The sequence below is a fragment of the Hemiscyllium ocellatum genome, chromosome 21, assembly GCF_020745735.1.
Source record: "Hemiscyllium ocellatum isolate sHemOce1 chromosome 21, sHemOce1.pat.X.cur, whole genome shotgun sequence".
In the NCBI taxonomy this organism is placed as follows: domain Eukaryota; kingdom Metazoa; phylum Chordata; class Chondrichthyes; order Orectolobiformes; family Hemiscylliidae; genus Hemiscyllium; species Hemiscyllium ocellatum.
The window spans coordinates 55,206,827-55,228,497 of NC_083421.1; the positions used below are offsets into that span (position 1 = coordinate 55,206,827).

A 21,671-nucleotide genomic window follows, 5' to 3' on the forward strand; every position below is an offset into this window, starting at 1 on the left:
ACAAATATCCTCATCCTCAATATTAAGAGTCCAACACAGAGTATAAAATACATGGCGATAGCACACATGACAATCTTCAGCCAGAAGTGTCAAATGGATGATCTATCTTGGCCTCTTCCACTGATCCCCAGCATCACAGATGCCAGTCTTCAGCCAGTTCAATTCACTCCAGCTGATATCCAGAAATATTTGGAAACGCTGGATATTGCAAATTCTATTGGCCTTGACGACATTCCAGCAATAGTACCGAAAACTTGTGCTCAAAAACTTACATCTACTTGGCAATGTGGAAAATTGCCCAGATATGTCCTGTATGTGAAAAGCCAGACAAATCCAGCCCAGCCAATTGCTGTTGGAAGTTAATAACAACAGTGCTATCAAACATCATCTGTTCAGCAATAACCTGCTCAGTGATGTCCAGTTTGGTTTCTGCCAGGGCCACTTAGCTTCTGGCCCCATTACCGTCTTGGTACAAACATGGACAAAAGAGCTGAATTCCAGAGATGAGGTGACATCAAGGCCACTTTCAACCGAGGTGGCATCAAGGACCCCAGTAAAACTAGAGTCAGTTGGAATTAGGGGGCAAACTCATTGCTTGTTGCTGTCATACCTGGCACATAGGAAGATGATCTTGGTTGTTGGCGGTCAGTCATCTCAGCTCCAGGGCATCTCTGCAGGAGTTCCTCAGGATAGTGTTCTAGGCCTAACCATCTTCAGCTGGTTTATCAATGACCTTCCCTGCTTTTTCAGGGCGGATGTTTGTCACTGAATGTACAATGTTCAGCATCATTTGTGATTTCTGAAATACTAAAGCAGTCCACATTCAAATGCAACAAGATTTGGACAATATCTAGGTTTGGACTAGCAAGTGTGAAGTAAAATTTGTGCCATTTAAATGCTAGGCAATGAATATCTCCAGTTAGAGACAGTTTAGCAGCACCGCTTGGTATTCAATGATGCTACCATCTCTGAATCCCCCACTATCAACATCCTGAAGATTACCATTGACCAGAAACTCAATTTAACTCACCACATAAACACAGTGGCTATAACAGCAGGTCAGAGGCAAGGAAGACTGCGATGAGTAACTTACCTCCTGCCTCCCTAAAGCCTGTCCACCATCTACAAGGCGCAAGTCAGGATTATAATGGAATACTCCCCACTTGACCGGATTGGTCAAGTGATGCCCAGCTCTTTTGGCGGATGTTACTCATGCCACCCTACACATTAACAGCACAGTGGTGGAACGAGTGGAGAGTATCAAGCTCCTGGGAGTGGTCATCCATAACAAGCCTTCTTGGACTCTTCATGTGAACACACTGGTTACAAAGGCCCAACAATGTCTCTTCTTCCTCAGGCAGCTGAGGAAATTTGGCACGACTGCGAATACCCATGCCAACTTTTATAGGTGCGCCATCAAAGGCATTCTGTCTGGATGTATCACTACCTGGTATGGCAACTGTACCATTCAAGATCGGAGACGGTTACAGAGAGTGGTGAACTCGGCTTGGACAATCACAAAGGCCAACCTCCCATCTATAGAATCCATCTTCCAGGCCCACTGTCGAGGAAAGGCCACCAGCATTCTCAAAGATCCATCCCACCCTGGCAATGTTTTTCTCCAACCTCGACCATCAGGGAGAAGGTACAGAAGCCTGAACACACGCACCAGCCGGTTTTGAAATAGTTTCTACCCGACTGTTGTTAGAATACTGACTGGACTCACAAACTCTTAACATACCTGTATTTTTGTTTTTGCTGCTGTTTACCTGTTATTTATCTAAGCTCCTTAACTATGTGATCTGTCTGTATTGCTCACAAGACAAAGCTTTTCACTGTGCTTCAGTACACGTGACAATAAATTCAATTCAATTCAATTCAGTTGGTGCAGCTCTAGCACCATTCAAGACGCTTGACAGCATCCATGACAAATAGCCAGCTTGATTGATGCCACATTCATAAGCATCTACTCCCTCCCATGCCAACGTTCAGTAGCAGCAGTGTATACTATCTACAAGATGCACTGCAGAAATTCATGAAAGATCCTTAGATAACACATTCCAAATCCATCACCTGCAACCTACCCTCCAAGAAACTCACATTCCTGATTTAGAAATATATCGCCATCAAGCCAGTAGGTCAAAACCCTGGAATTCCCTCCCTAAGTGCATTCTGGGTCTATCAACAACATGTGGACTGCAGCAGTTCAAAAATGCAGCTCACCATCACCTTCTCAAGAGCAATAAGGACAAAGCAGTGAGTGCTTTGTCCATGTCCGAAAAGTGAATAAAAAAATTCAACATGGTCATGAGAATGTGAAACTCACTGCTTGAAAGGATAGTAATGGCAGAAACTATCATTATTTCAAAAGAATATGGCTATTCATTTGAAGGGCAGTAGCATGCAAATCTATTGACATAATGTATGCCCAAGACAGAGCTGAATAGCTTTATAGACATTAACTGCAATAAAAATAGTGTTGGGAAATTGTGCTTGATTTGAAAATGGGTTATGATCTAGATGAATGGTGGAGTAGTCTCGAGAGGCCAAATGGCTAAATCATGATCCTATTTCCAATGTTCTTACAGACTAAAGCTGGAAATTGTAGTAAGGCTGGATGGCTACTTGTCACTCAGCATGGACAATATGGCAGGATAGCCATCTTCCATGCTATAATCTTCTGTTTCTGTGATTCTCAGCCAAATGTGCAGCTATGGGTGGAATAACATGAGCTGTGAGGAGAAGTAATTACATTTTGTTGACAATCACACAAGATCAGTTAGTGATAAGCACAATATTTACTCTGACATGCTATGTTTTGAAATATTTTTCAGTGCCTCCAACATTTTATGGATTAAAGGAACAAATACCTGTGACAGTAATTGAAGGAAACACAATGAGTTTGTTTTGTGATTGCATTGGGATTCCTTACCCGATCCTTGAGTGGCAAAAGAATGGTAAGTTCATCAGTAAATTGTACTGTGTTTCTAATTAGATGATCTTGCTGCAGACAGCAAATCCATTCATCCATCCTTTATAATCACAAATTCTACTTAGACTGGTTGAAAACCTGAGTTGGATACTCATGAAGACGAAGTAAGGCAAATGGATTGTCTGTTAAGTTGAAAAGATTCTTCTTCCATTTTCTATTCAACTGGTAGTTTAAGCCACCAAGCACCCTGCTATATTTTTTTTAACATCACACAACACCAGGTTGTAGTCCAACAGGTTTATTTGAAAATACAAGCTTTCAGAACGCTGCTCCTTCATCAGGTAACTAGTGGGAAAGGATCATAGGACACAGAACTTATAGTAAAAGGTCAAAGTGTCATGCAATTGATGCAATGTATTGAACAAATCTAGATTGTTGTTAAGTCTTTAATCACTTAGAAGGGGGATGCAGGTTTCTATTTTGATGAATCTATACCAAATTTGTAGACATGTGGTAAGGAACTTTGACTTTGAAAGAAAGTCATAACCACTTCATCAGTTGAGTTGTTACTAAGCAATATTCTTAATTGTGTGAACTGAAACTTGGTTGAAAGTAAGAGATTTAGTTTTGTTTTTAAGTGTAGTGTGGTATGAACAGTTATATCCTTCGTGATCAGTGTCTAGACCATTGTTGTTTTCAATATTTGTAAATGATATGGACTTTGTTAAAGGAAGTAAGATACTCTGATGATCTATGGGCTTTTAGGGAAAAAGTACACCATTTTACCTTGTAGTGATAGTCCCTTTAAGAATTTGGCTTTCTTGAACCTGTTGTCTGGTTAAAACAGCAGTTGGTTTCTAATAAGTGGTTGTAAAACTACATTGCCTGGAGATAAACTATAGGAAAAAAAAAGGTCAACAAGTTAATTATAGAGTGACTAGGTTCCTCGGAATAATAACGTGTTCAAGCAATTTAGTTTTTTAGGTTTTGGGGCAGACTGGAGGAGAGAAATTCTCTCTTTAAATAAAGTTCAATTGAAATTTTGTTTGTTCACTACAAGAGTTTTATATTTTTATTAATAAGGATTCCCAACAGTAAAGCCATCAAACAATTAGAACAGCAGGGTGTTTTCCTCATGTGCAAACAAATCTTTTAAAAGGTTGGGCTCAAAAGCATAAGTTCCTAGATTTTTTAAATGAGGCTATAGAATTCACTTATACAAAAATGAAGGTAAACCTGTTTAGTTGTTTGTCTGAAGTTAGAATATTGCAACAAAATCTTATTAATATGAAGTATTATGTACACTTTGTGACCGGAGAAGGCTATCGAAGGCATACACTCTTTACTTAACTTACTGTGGTGAGTTTGCTGGATGATTAATGTGCAGGTGTAGAAGGTTCTTAAAAATAAAGGGCAGCCTAAGATTGGAGTGATGCAAATTAATAATCAAGTTTTGGAACTTCAATTTGTATCAAATGTCTTAATCCCTGATTGATTTGCAGGTTAATAACACTGCATCTTGACCATTCTGAGGGATTTTTCAGGAACATCCAGCCCTATAATTCCATTGTTTTATGGCATTGAATGTAGGGTTGAGTAATGAGTTTTATTTAACTAAAGAAAAAATTGATTAATAATGAGAAGAAATAATTTTTAAAAATATTTTGTCTAGGTTTGCTTTTGTAAATCCAGACCTGCTTATCTCTTTCTTAATATTTTCTGTCTCTGTTCCTTACTACCAACCACAGGAAAACCACTGTCTACAGTGAAAGATGATAGAATTACTGTTTCCTCTGGTGGACAAATGCTACAAATATCTCAAACTCGGATATCAGATGCTGGAAACTACACATGCATAGGGACTAATTTAGCTGGGACAAACAAACAAGACTATAGTGTGGAGGTTTATGGTGAGTGTGGGTAAATTGAGAAGGTGAAATATTTTATATAATGGAAGTGTTTTAGATATCGCAATATCTCTGGAGTACCTCTCCCTATGTGATCTGAAGTTTGCGTCAACCCTTGGCGGTTTTATCTTTCTGTTTCAGTGATGCCTAGTATCAAGAATGGTGATAGGCAGCCAACAGAAATTTCAATTACCAGGGGAGCTGAGATCACGTTAGAATGTGAAGCTAATGGAGTTCCATGGCCAACATTGACATGGATGAAAGATGGGCGTCCTGTGGTGAACAGACGAGGCATCCAAGTGGAGAACGAAGGACGGTCTCTGAAAATTCAAACGGCACAGGAAGACAGCACAGGCCGGTACACTTGTCTGGCTATTAATGTGGCTGGACAATCAGACAGGAAGTTTGATTTGAGTGTTCATGGTAAGCGTTTGAGTTACTACTTGTTTTGAACAGATGTCACTTATCATCTGATTAGTTATATGGTCAGCCGGTAATAAGATAGAAGAGTTAAAGAAAGGGCCAATACATTTAGATCTCATAATAAAATAGTTGTAGTGTCCAGAACAGGTTAACTGGATGAAGCGGAAGTCTATTCATTTGAGTGACTGTCATTATCAGATTTATTGGTGTCACTTGATTGCTGTGCTCATCTGGGTGTTTTAAAACTGTTGGTTATTCCTCTGAAATGTCTCAAGATGTGATTGTGAGTTTCAAAGTCAGACTCAAAAATGGCCTCCATTTCCATCCTTAGACTGTAGTGAGTTATCTGACTGTTAGCTAAAACGTTAGTTTTCAGGGTCTCTTTTGTTTAGGAGAAGCTAAGGTCACCAGTCTTGCCCACCCTCTCTTACATGTCGCCCACCCTCTCTTACATGTCATTGCAAAAATATAACTCAGGTTAAAGATAAAGAGTTAAAAGGAAGAATGGTCCTGTTCTGATAAAAAGTTACGTGGAGTTGCTCATTCAGTTTTTTCCTGTTTGGATTTACAATTTTTAAAAATCCCATCTTGCAGAACGTTATAACGGTAGCTTATAAAATCCAATTGCTATTGCTAGCATCTAACACTTGGGAGTCCTGTCTGGTGTGTGATGTTACAAGTATTTGGGCAGAGCATACTGCCCAGTTCTCATATGGCTTCATCTGTGGACTTGTGTGGCCCTGACCTGCATTTGGACTAGTCCAGAGGACTCCCACAGACTGCACTTCAAGAGCCACTAAGGTAGTTGTATAGTTCAACTGGTTTTGCAATTGGTCCTTGGTGTCCAGTTCATGCAATATTTGACTGTTATCGGACTATGGTTGTGACCATTGTTTAGACATTGCAAATGGCCAACCAGCCCAGGTTTGAGATTTCCCAGTGAATCAACACTGCTTGAAATAAGGCATTGTCTGATAAGGACACTATTGGAATAGGCAATGGTGACCTCCACTGCACTTGAATAACCTACCACAATTCAGTATCTAGGTTTAGTCTGCAATTTATCCACTAGTGAAATATCCAGTGTAGCCAATTGTAAGTTTTAATGTAAAATCAGTCACATTTGTGGATAGAGAATAACTTTACATTGTATAACAGATAATACAAATAAGGTGTAATTTACTACCCAAAGGGTTAATGATTTTATTCTGTTACAAATTGACAATCATTCTTCTCTCTATAGACCCATAAATAATATTGTAGAAAAAAAATCCTTCAAGTTTCCATAAAATACACTGGAGAGATTAAAATGGGATGCTGATAATTTATGAGTATATTTGTGTTAATACAATCCAGCTGCTGAAGAACAGACATGCCATATTTATACCATTTTTCATGCAAGATGCTTCAAACTGTTAGTTCACTGTTTGCTTGCTATAGCAACATTGAGATGTTTTGGCCAAAATTGTGATTTGCTTCCTGTCTGGCTGTCTTTCTCACACACCTGTTCCTTATTCCCAATGCCCTGTACTGTCCTTTCCTTTTGTGATTAACCTGAGATCAAATTTCTGCATTGGGGTTTTCCAGCGTAAGTCACATCCAAATGTTTATCTCACAAGTAATTCCATTCAATCTAATTTACATAACATTAAATGCAAAAAACTGTCAAGAATCAGAAGAATTGGAGAGTGTTTTTACATACAGTTTTGCTTTAATAGATCTCTGCAGACGTACTGAAGAATGGTAATTTGGTAAAGTTTGATTAATACACAGAAAATGTGTTTATCACAGAACAAAATCATTTTGATTTAGTGTCAATCCACATCTCATGAGTAACCTTATTTTAAATGACTAAAACTAACACTTGTTATGTACATAGTGGACATAAAAAAATTGCCAAACGTATCTATTAATGCCCTCATAATCAAAGGTTCCATTTTCATTTTCGCAAAGGTCTGAAAACAAATGTTATGATGGACCTATCAGTGGTGGTGTGTATGCCCTGGAGGCCACACCAAGTTTTGTGAGCAAGGCCTGTTTCAAACACAATGTTATAAAACCAGCAGAAAAGATTTTGGACATGCAAGTTTCAATCAGTACTTAGAAGCTCTGAATTTTTTTTTTTGCATCAACAAATTGGGGGAATTACACTGAATGAAGTTACGCATTTGATCAGAAATTCTAAGCCATGACCTAGAACGTCTGCCAGAACCTCTAAAATAAATAAAGGATTCCTAGCTTCCTACCTGTGAGTTATCCCTAATTAATCCATTGTCTTATATGATCAGTTCAAACATGTAATTTTTTTTATCCCTTCTGTGTATATTATTTCAAGATAAATAAAATTTGTATGAGTAAAGCATTAAATGTGAAGCCTCTAGTGTAAGGGCACTTTGGCATTTAATTAATTCTGTCCACTTTCTCAATGTTTCATAGTTTAGTATAAAAAGGGTTTTATGAAATGGGGCATCAAATGAGCCGTAATTTGTGTTTAAGCCTGAAACTCTTTAGGCAATTGTTAATTTAAAATGTTCGCAATTTACCACAATTTTCAGTAAGCTTGTGACGGATACATTTAAGATTATGATCAACGAGTTGATAAGTATTTATGCATCTTTGTAAAATTGATTTTTATTTCAATTTAAAATTGGACTTTGCCGAAGTTCCAGCTTAGAACAGATATTTGGAGTCTGAATGGTCCCAGTGTCAAGCTGTGGGCTGTGCCTCGCTATAAGTGTACTAAGCTAGGAAAGGGAAAAAAATAGCCACATAACCCATTCCTTATCATCATTCACTGACCTTGCTGAGTTGTGTGTTGATGCATGCTTCTGTCAAGAGTGTGCACATTGTTGAGTGTAGACATGACAGCATGTTTTGGTGCTTACATGTATGACAATGTGTTTGCAGGTACAAGAGAATGTGCTGACATGTGAATGAGAGTGTATTGATGTTTTTGTGTATTTGAACATGCGTTGAGTGTATGCGAGTGTGTGTTTGTGAGTCTTATGGTATATGCGTGTGAGCATGTGGTGGTATGTACATGTGAGAGAATGGTGTATGTTTGTGTCAAAGTGAGTATATGGGTTGGTTTGCTCAGCTGGCTGGATGTCAGGTTTACAATGCAGAGTGGTGCCAACACTGTGGGTTCAATTCCTGCACTGGCTGAGTTTATTGTGAAGGACTCTCCTTATCAACCTCTTACCTCGCCTGAGGCATGGTGACCCTCAGGTTAAATTATCACTAGTCATCTCTTTCTTTCTCACTCACTCTCTCTATGAGAGAACAATGCTATCGTCTGGTAAGACTATGGCAACTTTATCTTTGTTCATGTACATATTCTTGAATTGGTGAGTATATATGAGGATAGGTTCAATATGACGCTGTCCTTGAAATGAATATTCAGGAATCAAGGTGCTCTTTTCTGTAAACATAATTTTTAAAATCAATGTTGACTTACTTGTTGAGGTATATGAAATAGATAATACTCAGACAAATCTCACAAAACTTCATCAGATAATTCTCCATGAAACTTCAAAGGTCATTGCACATAGACAAACATTTCATAATAAATTCAATATTGATGAATCCAAAGATGTGCAGGTTAGGTGGATTGGCCATGCTGAATTGACCCTTAGCGTCCAGGGGTGTGCAGGCTAGGTGGATTAGCTATGGGAAATGCAGGGTTACAGGGATAGCGTTAGGGGTGGGCCTGGGTGGGATACTTTGGAAGGTTGGTGTGGATTCAGTGGACTGACGGACCTGCTTCCACACTGAAGGGATTCTGTGATCTATGATATGATATTCTAACAAGGAGAAAGGTTTGAGTTTAAAATAACTGTCCGAGAAAATATGCCACAGCAGTAACCTAGTACTGGGAATTCTGCATTTCATTAAATTATATTTTTGAACATACAGTTGTATTTATGACTCCAATGTGAGGGGAATCAATATCCCATTGTTATGAAAAATAATTTGGTCTGATTGTCCATTCCTGGATAGTTAACTTCTCGTGAGTTGAATTTACAGTGTAACAAAGCAATCAGTATTGTTTTAAATCTGTTTAAATATAGACATTCTCCCTACCATAGCTCTACCAACAAACCTAATGTTCAAGTAGTTCATTCCTTCTCTAACTATTATAACGAAAGTAATGAGTTAGTAGATGAAATAACTCCAAGGAGGCAGGTATCTCATCACCAAGCCACCCTTTATTTACATGTGAATAGTACATAGGTTGTGAACAGCCAGCTCGAACCAGTCCCTTAAAGGAAGAGACTCTCTGAATCTCCTGTTTATTTGTTTTTCTTTTTTTCTTTTTTTCATTTTCATTACCCCCACACTATCGCCTCATTACGGTAGTGCTTATTTTTCCCCCGCACCCATGTTTGTGTGTGTGCAGGTGTAAGACACAGTGAAAGACACGAGGTGCACGAATCTTTATTCAATTTCCACCACCAGGAAGAAAGGAAACGCCCGAGTGGCCAGTGACAAGCAGTACCCTTCACAAAAGGCAATGCTGTGTGATCAAAACAGTGAAGGGGAGGGCAGGGACTAAATCAAAATAGAGTTGGCGGGGGAAATAATGCACTCCACTCCCTGCGGCACCCACCTCTTCCTGAACAACGCCAGGGTGTTGGTGGACACTGCGTGCTCCTTCTCCAAGGACACCCAGACTCACATTCCTGTTCTTTCTTTTTTCTTTTATTTCTTTTTTCTTTTTTTCCCACACTACCGCCTAACTGCGGTAGTGCTTATTTTTCCCCAGCACCCATGGGGTGTATGTGCGGGTGTGAGACACAGTGAGAGACACAAAGTGCACGAATCTTTATTCAATTTCCACCACCAGGAAGATAGGAAACACCCAGGTGGCCAGTGACAAGCAGTGCCCTTCACATCAAAGGGCAATGCTGTGTGATCAAACAGTGAAGGGGAGGGCAAATCAAAATAGAGTGGGCGGGGGAAATAATGCACTCCACTCCCTGCGGCGCCCACCTCTCCCTGAACAACTCCAGGGTGTTGGTGGACACCGTGTGCTCCTTCTCCAGAGACACCCAGGCTCTAACGTAAATCTCTTGTTTGTTTTTTTTTTTTTTTTTTTTTTTTTGCAGTGCCCTTCACGTCAAAGGGCAATACAGTCCTGTTTATTTTTTTAAATTAACCCCCACACTACCGCCTAACTGCGGTAGTGCTTATTTTTTTTCCCAGCACCCATGGTGTGTGTGTGTGTGTGCAGCTGTGAGACACAGTGAGAGACATAAAGTGCACAAATCTTTATTTAATTTCCACCACCAGGAAAAGTAGGAAAACACCCGAGTGGCCTGTGACGAGCAGTGCCCTTCACATCAAAGGGCAATGCTGTGTGATCAAAACAGTGAAGGGGAGGGCAGGGACTAAATCAAAATAGAGTTGGAGGGGGAAATGATGCACTCCACTCCCTGCGGCGCCCACCTCTCCCTGAACAACTCCAGGGTGTTGGTGGACACCGCGTGCTCCTTCTCCAGAGACACCCAGGCTCTAACGTAAATCTCTTGTTTGTATTTGTTAACCAGGGCTCCCAGATTGGCCCAAGTTAACAATCTCAATGAAGGATCTCATTGTCAATGAGATCTACCTTACCCTGGTTCCAATCATTACAGTGGGTATTCCATAAAAGTCCAGTTAGCTCCTTCAATAAACCGAGTGAGAAACAGATCATTGTATTTATTCATGTAAAAGTTTAAATATTGAGACTAACTTACTTTGGCACCATCATAGGTTCTCTTATTCATAGTTCAAGGGGTCAAATGTATGCTTGATTTAAGTCCAAATGAAATCCAGAAAACATTGCCATGATGGAATAAAATAAAAATCACAACCCTGCAAGATCCTCCTTGATTATTAGCATTTTTATTTTATAACATTACAAACTATTCCATCCAATACAAAATAAATATGTAACAAACTAATAACACTTCTTTTTGAAATCCTTCAAAATCCCTGAAAAATAGCGATATTTTACCTGAGGTATATATGAAAATATGTTTCTTTTAGGCCAAAAATTATGTAGTCTGCTTTTACATGAGTATATGTAATACTATGAGTACCATATGAGTGTGTATGAGTTTTGTTCCTATTTCAGTTCCAGTGTGCTATTGCAGAGATGGGAGGGACAGAAGATTGGTACTGAGTGAACAGGGAGTTCTCTTTTAACCTCTGATTTTCTCCTTTTTTTTTATAAACTTGGCAATTAAACAAGCACTTTACACATCAGTCTTCAGTTCTTCTGCCACGATTTTTAAAACAGTGTGTAGTTTTATGAAGTATATCCTGACAATAAAATAGCACTGAGGAAAAATTTAATCTGAGAATACTCAGGCTTGTCATTAACATTATTGTCTGTCATTTCCAAACTGTAGCATTTATTTTTATGCATCTTAGAAGAAACAATCCTGAGTGTTAGCAGATGAAATTAGGACTTTCCACTAATCAGTTCACTGAACAATACATTAAGCTGATTGCCATTATGTTTTCTTGGAACGTTCTATCTCATCACTTCTACCCAGTGCTTATTTTGTCTTGGGGTCAAAGGTAATCTTTTTCTCTTTGGCCTTTTTATGTGTCTGGTTTTAATTTTATTTACAAGCCTATTAATCAGTCAAGAAAAAGAAAACTGCTGGAAAATTTATATGGACTACATACATATTCCCCCCCACAATTTTGTAGCCTTCATTTTGGAACCAGCTTATTCTCCAGATGGTAGTCTGATTAACAACCAACAGTGGACCGTTTTTACAGCCCAACCCAAATGTTACTCCAACTTGTGGCCAAATGTTTACAGATTTCACCAGGATGGGGAAGGGTAATAGCAATCAACAGCCTAATACCTAATTGTGACAGCTTAACTGTGAGCAGTACGTTCAGGACAGTGGGAAAGCAAATTACCTTGAGATATGGTTTAGTTTAATCTCCCCTCCTGTGGCATCTAATGTCTATATATGAATATTGTGGCCCGAGTCATGAGCCTCTGGCTACACGTTGTCTCCATCTTCCGCATCTTTTCAATAGAAGCACTGCAATTAGACCCAGAATCACAGACAGGCAACGCATTAACCTAAAAGGTCACTTGTTGAAGATTTAAAATCAGTGTTTTCTTAAAACCAGATGTGGTTAGGCTGGTTAATCTGATTGGGATAAACATCCAATTAACATTCAATCCAATGCTGCATTCCCTGAGTTACCATTGACAGAGTCTGTCTGTCTGTCTGTCTTTTGTCCTGCCCTTGCTTCCAAGGATTGAGCAGTGGACTTCTGTTGGATTGGTCCACGCTTATGAGCAAAGTACTGCAATGGCTTGGCAATGCTTTCTGTAGTATGGTTGACCAAGAAATTCAACTAGGCGAAAGTGAACTGCGGTTGCTGGAGATGAGAGTCAAGATTCGAGTGGTGCTGGAAAAGCACAGCAGGTCAGGCAGCATCTGAGAAGCAGGAAAATCAATGTTTTGGGCAGGAGCCCCCCCTGATGAAGCTGTGCACTTCCAGCACCACTCTCATCTTAACCAGGAAATGTTCCCATTCTTACAATCCGTTGTCTGATGTATTGAAAGGATTTACAGACTGATAACCTGTTTTGCCATATTACAAATCTATCTTCCATGGTCAACAAGTCCTGGAACATGGACCTTCTGGTACAGAGGTAGAGTGCTTACACTGTGCCATAAGACCTTGTAATGTCAGAGTGGGTGATTGGCATTAAGGTTCTGTGAATAGCAATATATTTACAAAATTTTAGGAAATTCACATCTAGGGCTAATAATAGTGCCATGAGTAGGATTTTCTATTTTGGGTTGGATGCCTGGAATTGTCATAAATTGGAGTTCCCATACTTGCATCGTGTCTGAAGCAGTCAGTGAAGTGGATTTATTTCCCAGATTTGTCAATTAGAAGCCAAATGGCCAACACACCATTGAGCACCCTTTCACCAACATTAAAAAAATTAAAATTAGATAGATAACCACAGTTTACAGGCTGTTATTGTGTTGGGGAACCTCTCTGCAGTGTAGCTTGTCGCCACATTTAAGACTATTGGGAAAGGAAGTCATCAAAGCTTGTTTTGGTTTTGGGGTGTGCTGCCAGGAATCTGTCTTTAGGCAGATGCTGTACTGTCAAAGTGACTGGGGTCCCAAAGGCCAGCTAGCAGGTTAATCAGCTATGATAATTGACTTCTTAACAATTGACCACCGTTTGCAGTTCAGCAGGTGTTCCACCCCTTATCTGGCCTCCCAAAATGGCTAAAGACATGATGGTGCTAGCAAACTAGTGCTCACTTACTAGTCCACTTGCCCCATTGCCAATGCAACATTTGAATGAAAAAGGTTTCTGAAGTATTGAGAGCTCTAAGCTGGAGGAAAGGCAATAGATCGAGTCAAAATGTGAATACTAGATTAGGTATGTCAATTAAAAGTCAGAGTGCTGTTTTCATGCTCATATTTTAGCCTGCCTGGCACCCCCTTCTCATTCCTGATGAAGGGCTCTGGCCTGAAACGTCGAATTTCCTGTTCCTTGGATGCTGCCTAACCTGCTGTGCTTTAACCAGCAACACATTTTCAGCCCCGAAACACTTCTTTTGCAAAACACCCCCTCCCCCACAATATATTTCATTCAAGGTGAACAAGTACAACTTAGTTCCAATCAACATCACAATCCTATCTTGTGGCAAGTGCCATTTTAGAACCAAAACTGGGTGAGAGAGAGGCCGATGGTATTTTATCTTCCTTGCCTATAAGGATATTTTCAGTTTGTATTCTGTGTAGCCCTCTGTTTCCAAGTCATTATTGATGGAGAGTTCTCCCATTATTCCACTAGAGGACTCTGTTACAGTCACTTACTATTTCAGCCTCAAGGAGTTAATTGATTTTTGTTTTAAATCCTGTATGTGGACATCCCATGGTCACCCTTCTTCAGGTGATTCAGATTTTCAGGGAAATGATTTTTGGGGAATCTTTAGAAGGGCCTATGTCTGTAATCTTTAGCATGGAAGGCCGTTGGATTTCTAGACCACACCGGGCACAATTTTCCTCTCCCTGAAGATGGCAAGGAGTGTAGAATGGATGGCAGATAATTAGGTGAACTGTCCCTGGAGAGATGCCTCTCTCATCACATCAGCAACTAAATCCTAGGCAATAAGATCCATGGCAACCTAATCAGCTCTAATCAATTAAAGCTCTTAAGTGGTCAATTTCATGGCCTCAGCTCACCAAGGGCTTTGTCTGACATCATATTAGGAGGTTGTCCTGGTTATCTGTTGCAGTCGTCCCAAGGTCTTTGGGGTAGGAAATAGCCAGACACACCCAGAGTTAAAATGGCTTGAACAGACAATGGCTGACTTTTTATTTCTCTTGTTGAAGACTCCCTCTGCTTAGAAAACTAGTAGCATCAAGTAAGCAGAATATATATTGTACTTTTTAAAGCACTATACATTGCAAAGTTAATGCCATAATTCAAAACATTGAGTTTTTCAACTTTCATAAGTGCTTCCTGAACCAGCAGGCAAGAGCACTTACAAATATGAGGAATGTAAAGCGAGGGTATGTATATATTTAGTATCGATATTGTAATATGGGACTTCCATAGTCAGTTAAATCAGAAATGGCAGCATCAAGTAAAGATACTTTTTCTTTCTGGCATGTCTGCATCAGTGACTGACAGTTGATACTGTGTGTGTGTTTTTGGTCAGTCCGTCCAGCTATCATTGGGGAGATTGGGCCTCCAGAAAATATCAGCACCCTCTTGAGCAACTCGATCTCACTGATATGTGAGGCCACTGGCGTCCCTCCACCTGTCTTCACCTGGTTCAGAAATGGATCACCTATTGTCTCCAGTACAAGGATGCAAATACTGTCAGGTAAAGCAAGAAGTAACCTTTTTTTCTCATCGGGGTCACATCCCTGAAGTACAGAAAATTCTTTTTTGACTAAATGCTCTTGCCCCATAAAACATATTGATACTGACATTAAATAGTATCATTGTGTTTATCAATTGCTGGTTCCACTTGAAATCTTCACAAGGTAATTTCCTAAGTTTGTGTTTTGAGAGTAATCCCTGAATGGTGCAAACTGCTTGTAAACATTATTTGACAGTATAAATTTTGATTGTATCACATTCATAACACAGACACAGCACACATTACATTAAGATTGCAGAGGATGTGTACCAGAGTGGTTCCAGGACTGAGAGATTTTAGCTTTTTGAGGAATGCTGAGGTTGTTTTCCTTGGATCAAAATGGATCATTGGAGGTGAACAAAGTTACAACAAGTTTAGATAAAAGTAAATCAAGAAAAGCTGTTTCAATTAACTGATGATACAAGGTCTACAGGTCTCAAGCTTTGAGCAAGTGATAGGCAGGAGATGTAAGGAAGGATTTCTTGTAGCAAGTGATAATGACTTGGAACTGTAGCCTATAAAGATGGAGATGTTGAATAATTTTGAAAGAAAATTGGATGGACATTTGAGGAAAATAATCTCACAGTAGTATCAGTATAGATCAGGAAATTGGTTTGACTGAATTGTTCTGCAATGACCCAGTAAGTTGAATGGCCTTGTGAATTGTGATGATGCTGTGACTGTGACATGAATACATAAATATGATGCATATGTGGATATGTGATTCCAAACACTTATGCAAGCAAACACTCACACAGGGACACACTCTTGCTACTTATGAAAAATAATGAGAAGAAGCCCTCTTGTCATGTGACCTTAATGATGTGTCAGATCAATATTTGCATTAATATCTGGTGGTACTGACCTTGGCATGAATCTGCTGCTCATAGACTTGTCAGCCTTCCATTTGACATATTATTTTCTACTGCTATATTTAGATGGAGAAATAAATCATTTTTTGATGCTTGATGGTGTTAGTTACAATTGTAAGTGGCCTGAATTGGAAAAGTAAGGTTTTAGTACAGATTGCTTAATGCTCTAGACTGGGCCTAATATTACTTAAACTAAAAGTAGAGTTGAATGTGGAATTATGTGAGGTTTTTATCTGCCAGTTTGTTATTCCTTTTCCTTTTAATGGGAATGTCAGTTGGCCAGTTCAGCACAGCTCCAACTTTGGGGTTGAGGCCCACATATGGCTCCAGTGATGGAGTTGCAATGTTCACTGGAAAAGGCAGACCCCATACAATTTCCTGCAGAAACCATATTCTTTCTGAACAAGGATTGGAACTATCATTTGATGTATTTCTTACTCACAACCCCAAATAACAGCACAGTGCTGGCACTAATTCTGGCATTGATGCTAGTGTCTTATTAGATATGGGTTTGCTTTTGTGCAACTGCACCACAAGGACACCACTCGAATTACCTCACTTTAATGGGTAGCTATAAACCGATGAGTTTGATATCAGTGGTGGGTAAGTTGTTGTTGGGGGGAATTCTAAGAGATAGGATTTATGTGCATTTGGAAAGACAAGGACTGATTAGGTATAGGCAGCATGGCTTTGTGCATGGGAAATCGTGTCTCACAAATTTGATTGAGTTTTTTGAAGAAGTTACGAAGATGGTAGATGAAGGCCAAGGGATAGATGTTGTCTACACAAACTTTCCCAAGGCCTCCGACAAGATCCCACATAGTAGACTGGTTCATAAGGTTAGATCACATAGGATCCAGATAGAGGTAGCCAGTTGGATACAAATTTGGCTTGATGGTAGAAGACAGAGGGTGGTGGTAAAGCTATATTAGTTGGACTGAACACCTGTGACCAGCGGTGTGCCACAGGGATTGGTTCTGGATCCACTGTTGTTCATTATTTATATCAGTGACGTGGATGACAATATGGGAGGTATGGTTAGTACGTTTCAGATGACACAAAAGTTTGTGATATAGTGGACAGTGAAGAAGCTTATCTTAGAGTACGAGATCTTGATCAGATGGCCCAATTGGCTGAGAAATGGCAGATGGGATTTAATTTAAATGAATGTTGCATTTTGGTAAGGCAAACCAGGGCAGGACTAACACAGTTAATGGTAGTCCTCTCGGGATTGTTGGTGAACAGAGGGACCTAGAGCTGCCTAGTTCCTTGAAAATGGCATTGCAGGTAGACAGGGCAGTGAAGAAAGCACTTAGCATGCTTGCCTTCATTGGTCAGAGTATTCAGAATTGGGACATCATGTTGCGGCTGTACAAGACATTGGTGAGACCTCTTTTAAAATACTGCATTAAAATCTGGTTGTCCTGCTACACGAAGAGCGTTGTTAAACTAGAAGGGTTACAGAAAAAGTTTACGAGGATGTTCCTGGGACGGAAGGGTTTAAATTATGAGAGACTGAAACAGGCTGAGACACATTGCGCTGGAAAAAGGAGGCTGAGGGGTGACGTTCTAGAGATTTATAAATCATGTTTGGCATAGATAAGGCGAATAACCAAGGTCTTTTTCCCAGGATGGGGAGTCCAAAATTAGAGGGCATAGGTTTAAGGTGAAAGGGGAAAGATTCAGAAGTGACCTGAGAGGCAATCTTCTCACACAGACGTGGTGCATGTATGGAATGGGCTGCCAGAGGAAGTGGTGGAGGTGAGTAAAATTACAACATTTAAAAGACATTTGGACAGATATATGAACAGGAAGGGTTCAGAGGGCTGTAGACCAAATGCAGGCAAATAGGACTAGTTCAATTCAGGATACCTGGGTTGGCGTGGATGATTTGGGCCAAAGGATCTGCGACCATGCTATCTGATTTTATGACTCTTGGTAAGTTTACCAGTTTGTAAGCCTCAACGGAGCTCTTAAAGTGCAGTTTCTTATTTCCTTGCAAGCACTAAGCCAGGATAACTCCTATCCACTAGTCTGGAGAAGCAGTATTACCACTGACTTGGACTTCTCAAGTGTTAATGTGATGGGGATCTACGTACACATTAGATAGCAAATGACTGAGCTGCTGCTTTGAACCTGTTCATCATTTGGAATAAAAGTTTAATTGGGCACAATACATTATTGCTGTAGCATACTATGCCACAGAGGAGGGAAATTTTCTCTTGTACCGGTGATCTGCTGCCAGAGTTGTGGGCAGCAGAAGCCCTATACTGCCAGCTCAGGCTTGCCACAGTGGAGATGATGCAAATTTTGGAACGACACAACTTATGTGCATCTTTTAGCATTTAAACTGACAGAAGCTGCAGGCTGCTTCACCTTGTACCATCTGTTAGTGTGAGGCCCAGAGAGAAGGAGTCTAAAGTAAAAAGGCATATATGCCCTCAAACAGTTCACTCGCAATTATTCAGATGTTACTGCGATTACATTTCATGATGCATTTTTTCACTGATACCTTCAATAATCCTTTACCATTTCTTCATGACTGTACAAATTATTGTTAATTATGGAATTACTTTACTGCTTTAATTGTTTCCAATTCTTTGATTTACCCCCAAGGTGGACGAACCCTTAAATTGACTCGTGTGCTCATGGGAGATGCCGGCCATTATTCCTGTGTAGCCAGCAACAGTGTAGGGGAAGCAGCAAAGGATTTTCATGTGGATGTGCTGAGTAAGAACTGTTGACGATTTTATTCAAAATCCTATCTGTAACATCATACATTGTAACATCTCTATTGCTTGTGAATTCTTCACACAAGTGACATTTTGATGTACTTAAGGATTGTGTGGTCCCATAACTTACATTAGTTTGTATAAATAAGGCTACATGAAAATATCTTGGCCAACGATCTTTACTTTCCCCTTCCACTAGCCTCTTTTTCTGAAGACTCTGGAGTCGGTTCTGTTGATACAAGACATCCATTGGTGCCCAAAGTGGCTACACTTCATGTATTATTAACTCAGATAGTGAGACTCAGTGGGGTCTTCACGCGAGGTACAAATCAACAGTGGTCCTACTGACAGGGGGCTCTTGAGGTGCGGTAATAGTGAACCAGCCCTTTGAACCAAAAAGGCCCAGATGCAAGTCCCAGCAGCTCCAGAAGTGTACTACAACACATCTGAACAGATTGGTCTTAGAATAGCATAATCCTGCGGATTGGTAGAACAGACTCGAGGTTGAATGGCTGACTCACAGTTCTTATGTTTCCTAACACTCAATCTTCTGTTATTCTTCAGAAACCACTTAACTCAGACCAGCTCTTTGAATAATAATGGCCTCTCCTTGAGTAACCAGAAAGTTTGGTTACCATAGTAACCAAAAGTAGCACTGCTGCCTCATTGTGCCAAGGACCCAGGTTTGATTCCACTCTTGGGCGATTGTCTGTGTGGAGTTTGCACATTCTCTCCTTGCCTGCTGCGTTTCCTCTGGATGCTCCAGTTTCCTCCCACAGTCCAAAGGTTAGGTAGATTGACCATGCTAAATTACCTGTATTGTCCAAGGATATGTAGGCTAGGTGGATTAGTCAGGAGAAATGCAGAGATAGGGTAGAGGGGTGGGTCTGGGTTGGATGTTCTTCGGAGGGTTGGTGTGGAACCGATGGGCCGAATGGCTTACTTACACATATTAGGGGGTTCTATGGTTCTATAGCAACCCTATTGGTGTGAAAAAGTTCAAACTGGACAAATTAAGGTAGTGAATGTTCCAACTTTCTCAGGAAGAGATGTAGACCAATGCAATAATACAGTAAATAGTATAGCATAGAAGGAAACCATTCATCTCATAGAGTCCTTGATTACTCTTTGGAAGAGCTTGCCAAATGCATGACAATAAAGTTTTCAAGAGTGTTTGTTTCAAAGGTGAGGAGCAAATCAGAGGCTTAGTTTGGAATTTCTTAGTGTAAAGCTGATAACTATTATCAAGTGGGGAAGTTCAGTGAGGATGTAAAGTCCATCATGTCTCACTAAAATTCCCACATTCTGTGTTTGTGTAGGTCCGCCCAGTATTTTAAATGAAAATCAGGTGGAAAAGGTGGAAGTTAAGCAAAAACAGGACATCAACATGACTTGTTTGGCCACAGGTGAATGAATCTTGAAGACTTTCTTTAAATTTAATCAAACGATTTTGCATGTCAGCACATCTGCTTTTGTATTTCTCATGCTGTTGCCCTTTCTAAAACCAAGAAGTCATTCTGGAATTTGGTTCCTCATAACTTTGATACTTTACTCAACCTGCCATTATTCAATCATCAGGAAATAACTCGCCTTGATCCTCTCCTGATGTCCACATGCATACTGTATGTGAGGGGAGAGAGTGTGGGGAGAGTCACTGGATTGGCTCTTGGAAAGAAAACTAAATTAATTATTAGCTCTCCCCACTTGTTAAACATATTTGGTGAAGCTGAGACTAATTTGCTTGTTGCTGTCCATGTCGAAATTTGATTTTGTTCATTTATTTTTATTTTTACTCTCATCATTGAATTGTCTGAAGACTGGTATCTATAGTGCTAAGGACACAGGAGGAGGCCAAGATGGATCATCTACCCGAAGCTTCTGGCTGACGATTGCTGTGCATGCTTCCATATTATCTTTTGCATTGATGTGTTGGGATCTTTGTTCAGCATGGACTGATTGGACTGTTTCCACGCTATATGACTCTATGACATTATGTCCTTGACCTCCAGAGTGGAAAAGAACAATTTCATATTTATAGGTGTTTTTGGCTGGCCAGCATTTATTGCCCATTCCTTGTTGCATTTGGAGAGAATGGTTGTGATATGCCTTCTTGAATCACTGCAGCCATTTGCTGTATGTTGACCTACAATGTCCTGAGGGAGGGAATTCCAGGATTTTGATCGAGCAACAGTGAGGGAAAACTGAAATATTTTCAAGTCAGGATGGTGAGTGGCTTGGAAGGGAACTTTCAGGTGGTGGTGTTCCCATGTTCCGGCTGCCCTTGTCCTTCAAGATAGAAATGATCAAGGGTTTGCAAAGTGCTGCCTAAGGACCTTTGGTGAATTTCTTCAGTGCATCTTGTAGATGTACATACTGCTGCTACTCAGCATCAGAGTTGAAGAGAGTGGGTGCTTGAGGATGTGGTGCCAATCAAGCGGGCTGCTTTGTTCTGGATGGTGTCAAGCTTATTAAGTGTTGTTGGAACTGCACGCATCCAGACAAATGGGTGTACTCCATCACACTTCTGATTTTGTGGTTTGTAGTCTATGGACAGGGTTTGGGGAGTCAGGAGGTGATTTACTCATTGCAGTATTCCTCATCTGTGATCTGCTTCTGTAGCCAGTGTGTTTATGCAGCTAATCCAGTTGAGTTTCTGGTCAATGGTAACCCCTTGGATGTTGAAAGTGGGTCTTTCAGTGATGGTAACATTATTGAATGTCAAGGGATGGTGGTTAGATTGTCTCTTATTAGAGATGGTTATTTGTGTGCTACAGATATTATTTGCCACTCGTCAGCCCAAGCCTGGATATTATTCAAATCTTGTTGCCTTTCAACCTGGGCTGTTTCAGTATCTGAGGCATTGCAAATGGTGCTGAACATTGTGCA

The 21,671-nt window shown here is 40.1% G+C and overlaps 1 protein-coding gene across 1 annotated transcript in view; it reads left to right on the plus strand.

The window, feature by feature from the left end:
* LOC132825764 (hemicentin-1-like) overlaps positions 1–21,671 on the plus strand; it is a 436,368-nt gene that overhangs the window by 248,546 nt on the left and 166,151 nt on the right. Inside the window, exons 44-49 of the mRNA XM_060841228.1 lie at positions 2,835–2,957; positions 4,681–4,842; positions 4,981–5,262; positions 14,975–15,142; positions 18,670–18,783; positions 20,105–20,191. Of these exons, the coding sequence (XP_060697211.1) occupies positions 2,835–2,957; positions 4,681–4,842; positions 4,981–5,262; positions 14,975–15,142; positions 18,670–18,783; positions 20,105–20,191 (936 nt within the window). The remainder of the gene's footprint in view (positions 1–2,834; positions 2,958–4,680; positions 4,843–4,980; positions 5,263–14,974; positions 15,143–18,669; positions 18,784–20,104; positions 20,192–21,671) is intronic.